The sequence below is a fragment of the Phocoena phocoena genome, chromosome 8 (assembly GCF_963924675.1).
Source record: "Phocoena phocoena chromosome 8, mPhoPho1.1, whole genome shotgun sequence".
Taxonomy (NCBI): Eukaryota; Metazoa; Chordata; class Mammalia; order Artiodactyla; family Phocoenidae; genus Phocoena; species Phocoena phocoena.
In genome coordinates this window covers 65,109,688-65,123,141 of record NC_089226.1, presented here as the reverse complement: position 1 = coordinate 65,123,141, position 13,454 = coordinate 65,109,688, and the positions used below count along the sequence as shown (strand labels likewise).

The 13,454-nt window shown below is 41.6% G+C and overlaps 1 protein-coding gene across 1 annotated transcript; it reads left to right on the top strand.

Annotated features, from left to right (window-relative positions):
* The first annotated feature begins 743 nt into the window (after window positions 1-743).
* On the top strand, window positions 744-13,076 carry LYVE1 (lymphatic vessel endothelial hyaluronan receptor 1). Its single transcript, XM_065882610.1, has 6 exons — window positions 744-973; window positions 4,375-4,546; window positions 4,656-4,795; window positions 10,710-11,015; window positions 11,670-11,748; window positions 12,291-13,076. Exons 1-6 carry the CDS (start codon window positions 889-891, stop codon window positions 12,475-12,477), a joined length of 969 nt encoding a protein of 322 aa, XP_065738682.1. The 5' UTR covers window positions 744-888; the 3' UTR covers window positions 12,478-13,076.
* The last annotated feature ends 378 nt before the right edge of the window (window positions 13,077-13,454 follow it).

The window sequence follows — 13,454 nt, the reverse complement described above, 5'->3', positions numbered from 1 at the left end:
GACTGCTTGTACACAGTGCAGATAAATCTCACATTCATCAAACAAAAAAGAGGAAGTCTAAATGGAATTTTCACCTACCAGAATATGAGAAGTTATCAAAGAGAGAGTTATTATATAAAGGACCCCTGTGGTGACCACTATTGTAAAGTATTAAATGACTGATTTTGTAAATTGCCCCCCTAGTCATGTTTTGCATGAATTTTAATGTGTCTGGTTTCTTTGAAGCAGGAATCACCTGTAGTGGGGTAGAAATTTCAAACATATAAAGAAATCCTGAAGGGAAGCATGAGGACTCTGTCCTTGGTATTTAAATAATCTTTCATTTTCATGAGCCTCAGCCTCATTCCCCCACAGATCACAAGGATATGCAGTCGGAAATAAAAAAAAAAAAAAAAACCACTGATAGTGGGAGGAAAAGCAGCACAATCCATGCTCAGTCTCCTTCAGAGACAGAGGCATTCCTAAGAGTATATAAATGAGCGGGCTCCACAGTCAACAACGAACCGAACCGGTAAGAACCAAGAACTGAGCTGGCGGGGGAGGGAGGTGGTGGCAGGGAATATGGGAATTGGGGAAACCTTCAGCAGTTCACCCTGTGCTATCTGCCTTCCTCGTTTGTGTGTTTTCTGAGTCAGCATTAGCTAAATTTTCCAGAAAGCCATCCACAAAGTACAGCCTGGGCATTCAAGGGACGTCACTCATTTCCCCTAGTGACCTTGACAAGTCAGAAGCTTGAAAGCAGGGAAATCCGGATGTCTCAGTTATGAAGTGGAGCTGTGTGGGCCCCCACTTACTTCCAGAAGTCTCCATCCAGACTGGTGATCGTCTGCCTCTGACACTGCTGGTGCCCATCTGAGGTGCTCCTCTAGCTCTGAAGGGGCTGGCGCAATGGCCAAGTACTTCAGCCTGGTGGTGTTTCTTGCCTCCATCTGGACCACAAGGCTCCTGGTCCAAGGCTCTCTCCGCACAGAAGGTAGGTTTCTTACCAGATTGCCAACCTGAGGCAAGGCAAGATCTTGCAAATTGTCCTAAGACTACTAAGTTCTTGACTGAATTTCTGGGGTGGGATGGCGCTCAGTGTCGACAGAAGATCTCATTGGTAGCATTGCTCTGCCAGAAATGTTTTCACCGTGTTGTCAGCTTCACCAAAGTGATTCTCATTTACCTTTATGTTATCTTGACTTTTATTTTTGGTTATGGGATATTTTATATCCCAATATTTATTTTATTTTTGTTTCAATATTTTGAAACAAAACATTGAGGAGAAATCACTTGTTTTAAAAAGTGTTTCATTGAAGAAGGAAAGCGTGATTGTGAAAAATTTCAAGCAATCACCTAGCCTGGGGTAAATGGTTAACTTTCACAGAATATTGGCCTGTTTTATATTTTTGGAAGTGTCAGTATCATTATTTTTAGTTTTACTCTACTGTCATGGAATGCTTATGTTTTTAATATGCAGTAAATAGCAAATTAACTGAAAAACATCTGTGAAAATGTAGGTTTGAAAATTAGTCATCAGCTCCCTACCAAAATTGTAACCACAAATCACTCATTGCAGCTCTGGGCAAATGAAAATATGAGCACTTTAAAAGGAAAATTATGTGTTCCTCTGTTGGAAGATGCCCTGAGGTATAAAGTATGTCCGGAACAGGCATCCAGAGTTGATTCCGATATTGTCATACTCCATTTTATGAGGGAGGTTAGAGTTAATATGGTTGATTTTTTTTCAAATACCAGAACTGTTACTTTCAATAAGTTTGGCCCTCTTTGACATCTCCCTGGGGAGACTATTCACTTTTCCCCCCAAATACTGCCGTTAATCCTCAAACTATTATGGAAATTGTTCTTTGACATTGACTCAGCACAGTCTTTGGACCATCCTCAATAATGGCAAAATTTTCCTAAGGGAATTGAAATTTTGGAAACAACTGAAAGTTATACAGAGCCATGATTAGGGAAAAGGTGGTTGATGAAGGTGGGTGGATGAGGATGGGCGCTAGTATTTTTGAGGGCCTATTTTTATGTACTATATATAGTATATAAACTATATATAAGAAATATATATATATATTTCTTAAGAAGACACTTTATAGATGAAGGAACAGGCTCAGTGAGGCCCAGCAACTTGCCTAATGTCATGAAGGCAGTAAATAATAAAGCTTGGGTTTGAATTCAGCTCTGATTCCTAGGTATATACTGTTTCTACTGTGCTTGTTATTTCCTAAGAATGCTTGAGGAAGGGGTTACTCGAATATCACTTGGATTCCAGCTCCCTGTTTTTGCCCTTAAATAGGAAAGCATAAAATCTATGAATATTTGTTGACTGTCTACTGTGGACCCAGCCTCCACTAGGTACAAGTTATATAATTTTAAAATTCTGACAAAAATTCTGTAAAGAAGATATAACCATCCCCCTTTTACAGCTGAGAATGCTAACTTGCCCAAGGTCCCACAGCCAATTAACAATAGAAGAAATATTCAAAGCTAGGTCTATTCCCAAGAATAGGTCTATCATTACTCATAACAATAATATTTAGAGTAAAAATGATGTATGATGAGAGTATCAAGACCACATTACAGTGTAATTAATATACCTTCTCTACAGGTATTCCCAAAGAAGCAGCCATAAACAAGCTTATGAGTGAAATGGGCCAAATTCCAGGACAAATGGTGTATTCCGAGAGTTCAGCTCTAGTGGTGTGTGTGTGTATATGTGTGTTTGTGTGTGTGTTCATCTTGCCCCCACATTGCACAGTGGGAAGCAGAACAGCGTCCTAGTTAAGAACTGAGGTTTTAGTATCAATCATAATTGGGTTTGTGCCCCAAACTGCCACCTAGTTGCTGTATATCCTTGGGCTCAGGAAAGTTACTTAATCTCCCTGAACCTCAATTTTCTGTCAAAAGAGACAGGGTTTGGCACAGAGTGGCACCTACAGGTGATAGAAGTTGGAATTAACATTGACATTAGTATTAATATCAGTGTTGGTGTAGGTATTAGTGTTAGTGCACACAGTCGTAAGAGGAAACCATAAGAGCAAACCTCCATAAAGGTTTGCTTCTGTCACAAGCGCTCATATTGGGTGTTGGCTCTCTGGTCTCTCTTTTGGTGAGAGCAGGGTCTGGAAGCAAACAAGGCTATCCACAAATACCATACATTTCCCTTCCCCCAGCCCCCTGCTCCACAGCAAGGTCACATGGGGGACTTAGAAATGCTCCTTCCATGTTTGCAAGAAGAAACTTCCTTTAACTTTAAATAACACCTTAGACAGTGGTCAAAGCATTTGACAGTGCACAGATCTGTGTTCAAGCAATTACGTGGGAGATCGAAATGCCCTTTTATGGACTTTTGTGGATGAAGCCCAATTGGAACAAAGTACCAAAATGCAACGCAACTTTGCAATTTCATACAGGTCTATAAATCCCAGAACCCAGAGAGAAGGGATCAAAAGAATTCTCAGATTTGTTAGATTTTGAGTAAGATATTATTTACATCTTAACTGTTCAACTGCCTCAGCTTCCCTAGGGAGATCAGTCATTAGCAGACTAAAACCAAAGTGCTTTGAAGGTAACAGAATGATACTATGTTATGATTTATTGAGTGCCTACTATGTGGCAGGCACTATGCTAAGCATTTTTATTTGAATTAACTCATTTAACTTTCACCACCCTCTACAACAGATACTGTTATTCTTTCAATTTTCTAAATATGGAAACTGAGGCTCCAAGAGATGAAGTAACCAGCCTAAATTCACAGAGCCAGCAAGCGACACAGGCTAGATTCAAATCCAGGTCTGACTTTAAAAGTCTACTTCCTTTATTTAGTTTCTCTGCCATGCAAGTTTTACTATCTGACTCCTCTAGGAACTTCTGAGTAAGCCTGCCCCCCAATGGTCAGAGAAGGTTCACTTTCTATTATACCAAGTGCAACATTTTTCAGCCCATCTCAGAAATAGTGCTGTCCCCAACAGACATTGGAGTATGGTTCACTATTCTGTTAACCAGAGCCCTGGATTCTGTCTTTCTCAAAGTCTCAGACCCTTCATTTTATAGACTCCATAAAGGTTTGCAGAAGCTGCCTCCCCTAGACCGCACCCCAGGAACTGGTAGCCAAAGCCTCCACGTAATGAACAAGGAACCTGATTGCAGTGAGGGACAATGGACTCAGACCTGGTGAGAGGTACAGCATGGATCCGGGCAAGCACCTACCTAACCCAGCAGGATGTCCTTGTGGAAAATGTCTGGTCTGTGTCCTATTATTTCTAAACTTCAATCCCAGCTGCTGCGTTGAGGCAATGATGCTCTACTAGGAAGGAGAGCCTGAGGGCTAGGGGCAAGGACAGCAGCACACTGAGGGCCTATGTGATTCCTTTGCAGAGCTTTCCATCTCAGGACCATGCAGAATCATGGGGGTCACTCTTGTGAACAAAAGGACACACCCGCAGCTGAATTTCACAGAAGCCCAGGAGGCCTGTAGGCTCGTAGGACTAACTCTGGCCAGCAAAGAGCAGGTTGAAGCAGCATGGAAATCTGGCTTTGAGACCTGCAGGTGAGAAACAGCTGGATTCACAAACACTGTGGGAGCTCTTTTGGCTCTGTGCTCTTGTTCAGCAACAAAGATCAACGCATCCACTCAGATCATGTGTATTCTGTTACAGCTATGGATGGGTTAAAAATCAGTTCGTGGTCATCCCTCGGATTATCCAGAACCCCAAGTGTGGGAAGAACGGGGTGGGCGTCCTGATTTGGAGAAGTTCACTCAACCAGCGGCACAGGGCCTACTGTCACAACTCATCTGGTGAGTCAGATCTGCAGCCTCTCCACGTGGCATGTTTTTGTCTGGATTTCAATAGCTCTATAACCATTCTGAGAAGAGTAACCCTGAGCAGTAGCAGAAGCAATCATGGTGATGGCCACTGAATCCTCCCAAGACTGCCTCTTTGACCAGGGTAGAGGTGTCCCTCTCAGAGCAAAAAGTTAGAGAAAATATGACAGATTGGCAACATAGGGAGAGGGCATCCCTGTAGGCTCCATTACCCACCCCGCCTTCATCCTACAAGATAAACAGGACGAAGGGAAGGAAACATCCACTATGGACAAAGCAAGGTACTAAGTTATCTCGCTGAACCTTGACAATCTCCATAGGAGGTGTGCTTTATCATCCCTATTTTGCAGAGGACATAAGTACATTCTTCTAAGGTCTCCTTATTATGAAGATTCACACATAGATCTCTTTCCTTTATCCCACATTCCTTTACAGGAGTGGAAATTCAGATGCTATATGAGATGTTTTAAAGAACAAGACCCAATTTTCATTTTATGAAGGAAGGAATTAAAGCTAGAAAATAGAACTGATTTGCTCACGGTCATCCCTTTAACCTTCTTGGGAGACCTTGGAGGCCTTAGCCCAAGTGCTTTACCTAAGTAACTTCTCAGAAAGTTTGTCTTTGACTAAACACTTGTTCTCACTTTATCATAAGAACCTCTGTCTTATTACTCTACACACATACTCATAAATCTGACCTTCTAAAGGCCAGATGGGTCAGTGGTCATTCTCTAAGATCCAAGAGATAAAAGTGCACCAGCAGTGTTCTGTTGCCCAAAGGCAGCATAAGGTCCAAGCCGTTCTGTGAACCAGGGAGCCTTGGCCCAGGAAGGGCCGTGAAAGAGACTTTGTCCACTTCGCTCACTTCATGGATGAAACGACTGTAGCTCAGAATGGAGGTTTGCCTTATTCAAAGTCTTACAGTCAGCTAGAGGCCGAGTGAAGACTGGAACATAAGCTTCTTCCCATATCTTTTTCACCATCCTCCTCCCCTCGCCTCTGCCGCCTATCACTTTTGGCTGCGGAATTGGTGGTTTGCACGCTTGCTCATCTGACGGCCAGTCCATGCCGGTCAAATGGCCTGGCCTTTTAACTTCCTGGCCTTCCTGCCAGCTGTCAGTGCAATGATAGGCCACCCAGCCCTATGGACTAAATGAAAAGGAGTCAGGGGAGATGACTTGGATTTGTATGCTTCCTCGTGGTTTCACTTAACTTGTATTTCCATTCCCTGCGCTTCCTATATACTTAAAGTTAGGTGTAGAGGGTTGATTAGATTCATGTTCACTAGGTTTGGCAAAAATACTGGATAGATGATATTGTGTACTTTAGATCATATCCCAGCAAAAGGCCCTTAATGTAAGTATGTCCCCCTATTACATGCTAACTTTGATCATTTGAATAAGACGGTGACTGCCAGACCTCTCTAATGAACTCAGATGTGTTTTCCCCTTTGCAATGAGGAGGTAACCTATAGTGTGACATTTTGGCGCCATGCAAATAGTCTGACCCCCCAATCATCTTTTACCTGATAGTTCAAGCAGATATTGATGATCCTAGCTGGAATCAATTATTATATGCAGGACTGCAAAATGATAATTTTCTACATCTATTCTTCCTTCTACATTTGTTAGCTGGCATTCTTTGATAAAGAAGAATCTCTCTCTCTCTCTCTGTCTCTGTCTCTCTCTCACACACACACACACACACACACACACACACACACACACACGTCCTCCCTCCCCTTTATACTACCATGGACATGTAGCATTTTACTTACTCTGTGTTCAATATGTTATAATCAATTTTACAATTATTATTCTTTTTGATGCTCAAATTGTCTGAAATTTGGCGAGTGGGAGCCCCTTCTAGTTGACTTTTGTTTTCATCCCATTAGTATTTGAGCAAGTCATTGCTTTCTGGCATGATAACATGTCCCAGGCTCACTTTGTACTTTCTTTATCCCACACATGGAATCAGCCATTTATTTCTCCAAGGGGCCTTGGTTCTTTTTAGCAGAGAATGTTGATTCGAAACCAAGATCTGCATGCAAGTTGTTCTCATTACTACTCTCATTTCCATTGCTTCTCAGTCCTTTTTAGTGGGCAGCTAGGAAAAAAATATACATATATATATTGCATTTGCATTGATATTTCCAACTCAAATTTAACAATTCAAGTTTTTTCTTTGTTTACTTTGTTCTATACTTTTTGTTTACTTTGTTCTATACTTTTTCTCTTATATGGAAAATTCTTGTTCCCAATAAATAATATATTTTCTTATCCTACAATAATTTCAAAATTATAAAAACAGCATTATTAAGAATAATAAACCTACTGAATGGAATTTCCAATTCCTTTGCATTTCTTTTAGTCCTCAGAAGACATCCCTCTAAGGATGTACTGTCAGAGAATTGTGTACAAAAGTGACTTGAGAAAATTTGCTACCCTGTGTGGTTATGTTATCATTTTGAAATAAATCAGGGTCACCTGCTTCTGTTTGCCATCTTTGTGAGGAACAGAGTTACCCTAGCCCTCATGGTCACACTAACCTAGACTTACCCTATGCTTCTTTGTTTTTGTAACTTTCTTTTTTATTGCTATCTTGTGAGCTCTGAGGATCCCAGTAACCCTAAACCTGACCCCAAACCTTACCCTAATTGTCTTTCTTACTGCTACCTTTGTGAGCTTTGGGAATCAGACCAAAGTGTTTCTAATGCTCGGCGTGCACCACCTGTTTCATGTTGTTCCCTCTGCCACAATGCCCGTCCTCTTCATCACCTGGCTAACTTGTATTCTTTATTCAAGTCTCAAGTACCGTCTTCTTCAGGCAGCCTTTCTATATCCCTGACTCCTATCTTTCCTCTTGGACACCAACCACACTGTGTTTAATATCTATCAAAGCATTTGGCACATTCTAGAGAAATTATATTTGTAGTTTGGAGGGAAGGAGAGCCAGGTCCTAACGCTTCCAGGTGAGACACATTGTGCCCCCGACCAGTAAGGGACCACGGGATCAGATTGTTGTTGCTCCCTCACACGGCGGCCTTCCTGGCTACACTTAATGAACAGAGAGGCAAAGGAAACGAATTCTTACAGATATTACAGATCATGCCATAGATTCTGCTAGGCCCTACACATTTACTGTCTCATCAATCCTCAGTGAAATGATACAAGTGTACCACTTCCACTTTCCAAGAGAAGTAGCTGATGCTTAGAGGGTGATTTGCTGTGGCAACAGTCAGTAAGGGACAGAGCCAGGATTTAAACCTCGGGCCCTGCCACTTCCACGTCACCTTCCCTGGTGATGACCACACGTCAGTAATATACCAGGCCCAGGGTGGGTCCTTCACATGAGTATTTTTTTAAAGTTCCCCAGACGATTCTAACCTGCAGCCAGAGTTGAGAACCACTTTTCTCTAGAAGATCTCTAAGATATAAGTTTTAGAATTCCAGATAGTTCCGCGTTCTCCCATTTCTGTGCAATTGCAATAGTCTCCTTCTTGGCTCCTGGTTGCCCTTTCTCCCATCTCTATTTCATTCTCCACACACCTCCTCTGATGATTACGTCCCTCCTCTTCTGCACAGCCTTGGGTGGCTTCCTATCAGAGAATCTGATGTGAACTATGAAGACTTGTGCACATAAAACTGGGCACATATGAGAACTTCTGTATATCAGTTGGAAGGTTTGCTGCCCCCAGTTGAAAATTCCTTCTCCTACAGAATAAATTCCAAATTCTTTACCATGGCAATTATGACTCTTGATATACTGGCTCCGACCTGTCTTCCCAGTCTCACCTCCTACTTGCAGTCTTTCATGCTCCCCATCATACACACAGCCTACACGCCAGCCACATCGTGCTCCTTGTCATTTTCTGACATACCTACACTTTCAAACTTCTGGATTCTTGGGTCACGCTGTTCTTATTGACTGGGATATCCTATTCCCTCTTCCATGCTAGATGACCTGGACCTCTACTCCAGCCATACCAGCATTCTAGTCATCAAACATGCTGAGATTATTCAAATTCAGGCTCTTGAACTTCCTGTTCTCTTTACTTGGAATGCTTTTGCCCTAGATCTTCAATGACTTGCTACTTTTCATCATTCAGGTTTCAGCTTAAGTATCACCTCCCCAAAGAGACTTACTCTTATCACCTTATCCAAAGTATCTGTCCCCATTCCTGCCCCTTCCAGTTTGATCCTTATCCTGTTTAATTATCTTCTCAACATTTATCATCCTCTGAAATTTCTGGCTTTTTAAAAAAATTTTATTATCTCTATCCTTCTTTCCAATAACACATAAGCCCTTATGAGCAAGGACTTGGTCTTATTTGCACCACATCCCTAGCATCTAGCACAGCACCTGGCACAGAGTTGGAGCTCAATAAATATTTGTTGAATGAGTGCATTAACCCTCCACATCCTGCTTATGCCGTCTCCTCTGTGAATTCCCAGTTATCGCCCCCTAGCCTCATCAAAATACTTCTGTCCTCTTGGAAACAGGAATCATCCCTTATTCTCAGTTACCAGCACAGTATATCGTGTTCAGTATACTTTTCCCCTGATATTAAAAAAAATGTTCATTTTCTTGAAGGAAGTATATAGCACCTGCTTAAGAACGGGAAACGTAGCTAAAAATCCAGGGCGGCACTGGTGGTATAGTGGTGGGCATAGCTGCCTTCCGAAGTCTAGGGCAGAGGTCAAGGATGATGCCTATTTGAATAGAGGTCTTTTCAAAATGAAATGAATAGTATAAAATATTGACTGAATGCATGTGGGGTCAAAATGTTTTATCATGTTTACCATGGCCTTGGTTGGTAACTTTTACTTAATTTTCAAATATAATAGAATAACTTCTTCTTCATGGCTAACATTCCAGCTGATGATACCCACTATCACAAATAACCAGAGATTTAAAAGAGATGCAAATACATATTGTAATATATTGCATGGCTCTGGCATTTACTGGCTATGTGATTTTAGGCAAGTTATTCAACTTCTCTGAATTTCAGTTTCTTCCTGTATAAATGAGGGTTTTATAAAATTGCTTAATGAAGTGCCATGGTTGACTCAGAGCAAGATGTTCAACAAATATTAGTTTCCTCTCTACCACATTCAACAGATTGGAGAGCAAACCTACATCCCTCCCCTGTCTCCCACCCCCTTAAAAAAAATTTTTTTTTGATGAGCACAGAGAAATCTGGTTTTAGTAGATCTCTGTCCTCAAGTGGTGTCATGTGTGTATATTTGGTCTCCCCATCTACTCCTTTCTTCATTTCACTTTTCCTTCCTTCCTTTAGACATCAAGTATTGAGCATGTACTATGTGCCCACCACACTGCACATACCATGATGACCAAGAAAGACAGGAATCCTGCTTCCAGGGAGCAGTCCAGTGGGGAGCAGTGTAGTGAGAAGGGAAGTACAAGGAGGTACAAGAATGCATGTCTAGGGATCCAATCTGGTCTTCAAGTCTGCCTAAGAAAGAGATATTCAGTCTGAGACCTGAGGGACAAGGAGGAGTTGATAAAGAGGGGCAAAGAGTCTTACAAGCGAAGAAAGCATTCAGGTCAAAGGTTTGGATGTTAGAGAAAGCATATCAAAGAACTGAAGGAATTCTAGCACGGCAGGGGGAACGAGAGAAAGACAGATCAGGTGAGGCTGGCCGTGTCAGCAGGGGGCCAGATCATGGAAGACCTTATAGGCTGTGCAGTACAGGCAGTCAGGGAAGGATTCTAAAGGAGGAAGTGATATGATTATCTTTACATTTTTGTAAGACCATTCCAGCTGCAGTATAAAGGGATCGGAGGACAGTAAGAATAGAGACAGTCAGACCCATTAGGAGGCTATTGCAATACTTTCTTATTTCACTTTTCCCTCCCCGGACAGATACCTGGGTTAACTCATGCTTTCCAGAAATTATCACCACCGATGATCCCATATTCAACACGGAAACTGCAACATACACAACAGAAATGATTGTCAGTGAGAGTACACACTCAGCGATGTCTACTGATGGACCTGAGTCTATTACACCCACTGTGGCTCCTGCTCTGGCTTCCACTTCTATTCCACGGAAAAGAAAATTAATTTGCATAACGGAAGCTTTTATGGAAACGAGCACCATATCTACAGAAACTGAATCGTATATTGAAAATAAAGCGGCATTCAAGAATGAACCTGTTGGGTTTGGAGGTAAAAACTTTCTGTCTGCATTATGTGTATGTGTCTGAGTTTGTGTGTGTGTGTGTGTGTGTGTGTGTGTGTGTGTGTAGCAGACAATACATAGAAACTAGCCTGTATCCAGATTGGGCACTCAGGACCTGACAAATACAAATAAAAGCTTAATGCAAATTCAAATTTCATAAAGTCCTAGAACTTGAGGTCTCTAAAGAACCTTAATGATTAAACTAAAAATCATGAGTCTGAAATAGCTTCACTTTTAAAACGCAAAGACTTTTCAGAATAAATTACTATCTATTCATATGCAGAAGTTTTTAAAGTACATATACACACCTTAAATGCCTATGATCAGCAAGTTAGTTTTCCTATTTAAAGGGTCTTACACTTGATTTGCTCCAAACTTGTCACCTCAAGGCCACAGAGAGGAAATGGACTCTGTCATATTGCAACTTATAGAGTAGGGAGAGCATGAGGCAAGGCCAAGGATTCTATAGGCAGGAAGCAAAGAAGCTCATGTGGGCCCAACGCCCTAAGTGGCCCCTGTGTGGTCACAGAGAAGGCTCTTCTGCTCTGTGGTCTCCATCACGTGTAAGGATGAGTCATTAGAAGAGCGGTGCACAGTAATGTCTACATGGAGGAACAAGGCGCGGTCTCTGTCTCCCCCAGGTGTTCCCACGACCCTGCTGGTGCTTGCACTCCTCTTCTTTGCTGCTGCAGCTGGCCTCGCGGTTTGCTACATCAAAAGGTGGGATTGTTGGCACATGGTTAGTCTCGTCATCTTTGTCACATCCATATCTTGTGTTTATCCAGGGTTTTTATTGACATTTCCTCCATCCAGATGGAGATGGTAATCCTCTTATACTGTAAATGTTCTCCCTCACCTCACCTGTCCTCCCTACCACCCAACCTTTCCTATTATTTCAGCACTTGTATGTTATCCGGCCTTCAGATATAGGTCAATGGCTGTCCCTTTGAATATCAAGAAATAAAAAGAAAAGATTGACACCTAGGGAAAAATTGATATGCTTTATTTGATTTTCAATTCTTTGTTTTTGATGAGAGGGTGTTAAGGCCAGCCTAAAGTTTTGCCTGCAAACTTACTGTCCTATCTAAATGAATCCATCCAGGTGGGGATGGGTTAAAGTATTTGAGGGTGCATGTGTTAGCATCTCTCTGAAATAAAAGTACCCAGTGTACTATGCCAATATGGGCCATCACAAAACATTATCTGTTGTTCTATGTGTTACATAGAAGTCTCTCACTTTAATTTTGTGTTTATGCCTACAGGTATGTGAAGGCCTTCCCTTTTACAAACAAGAACCAGCAGAAGGAAATGATAGAAACTAAAGTAGTGAAGGAGGAGAAGGCCGATGATAGCAACCCTAATGAGGAATCAAAGAAAATGGATAAAAAACCCGAGGAGCCCAAGAGTCAACCCAAAACCACAGTGCGATGCCTGGAAGCTGAAGTTTAGATGGAAGCTGAAAGAAATAAGAGGACACACCTGAGGTTGTTTTCCTTCCTGATACACATCCTGGTCCCAGATGGGGCGCCTATAAAAGGTCCAAAGAACCAAACAAGCAAGTCTACCCTTGGTCCCTAACTAGAGTCAGCTCAGGGCTACCTTTGGACTCTGGAGTTCACTAAAGGGAATTCCCTTTTCCTTATTGCAATCCTTTCTGGATCCTACCCTCCTACCTCCAAAGCTTCCCACAACCTTTCTAGCCTGGTTATGTGCTAATAATATCCCAGTGGGAGAAAGGAGCTTGTGCAAAGCACCTGGACCTCAAACAGCTAATCAGAACATGTTTGTCAAGAGGCCTTTAGGCTCCCTGAGAATAGGTGAGCTGAGAGCCAAGAAACCATTGAGATCAAGGCTTTGTCTATTGATTGACTCTACAGCCCAGATCCTTTCTTCAGCTCTGGAAAGGAAACACTTATACCATCTGGCATGTCCTTCTGAGCCAGGCAAGAGAAAAAGAAGGAAGGAAAAGTTTAGCAACTGAAGGACATGGAGATTCCCGTGACTTGAGACCTAATCTCTGTAAAACCAAAATAAATAGAGAAAAAGAATAAGGCTGAGGATATTAACAGCATTTGTCAGTAGGGACTGTAAATACAGACAGGGTCAAAGTGTTCATCTCTGAATAATTCTAGTTGGAATCACTTTTTAGAACTTATACACACTTACTTTTCTCTCTCTCTCCTGCTGCTGCTATTTTATCTAGAAGAACATACTTTCTAGGGAAAAGAAAGTATATTCTTTTCTCCCCCCCCCAAAAAAACTCTTAAAAATTTCTATTTTTATCAAGTTATAGAAATTATTACTGAATAAAATTACTGTGTTAAAAAGCAGTAAAATTTAGTAAACATTTGCTGAATGCCTACTATATGTCAGGTACTGTGCAAGTTATTACATTCTATAATTGAAGATTATTAATAAAAAATTGC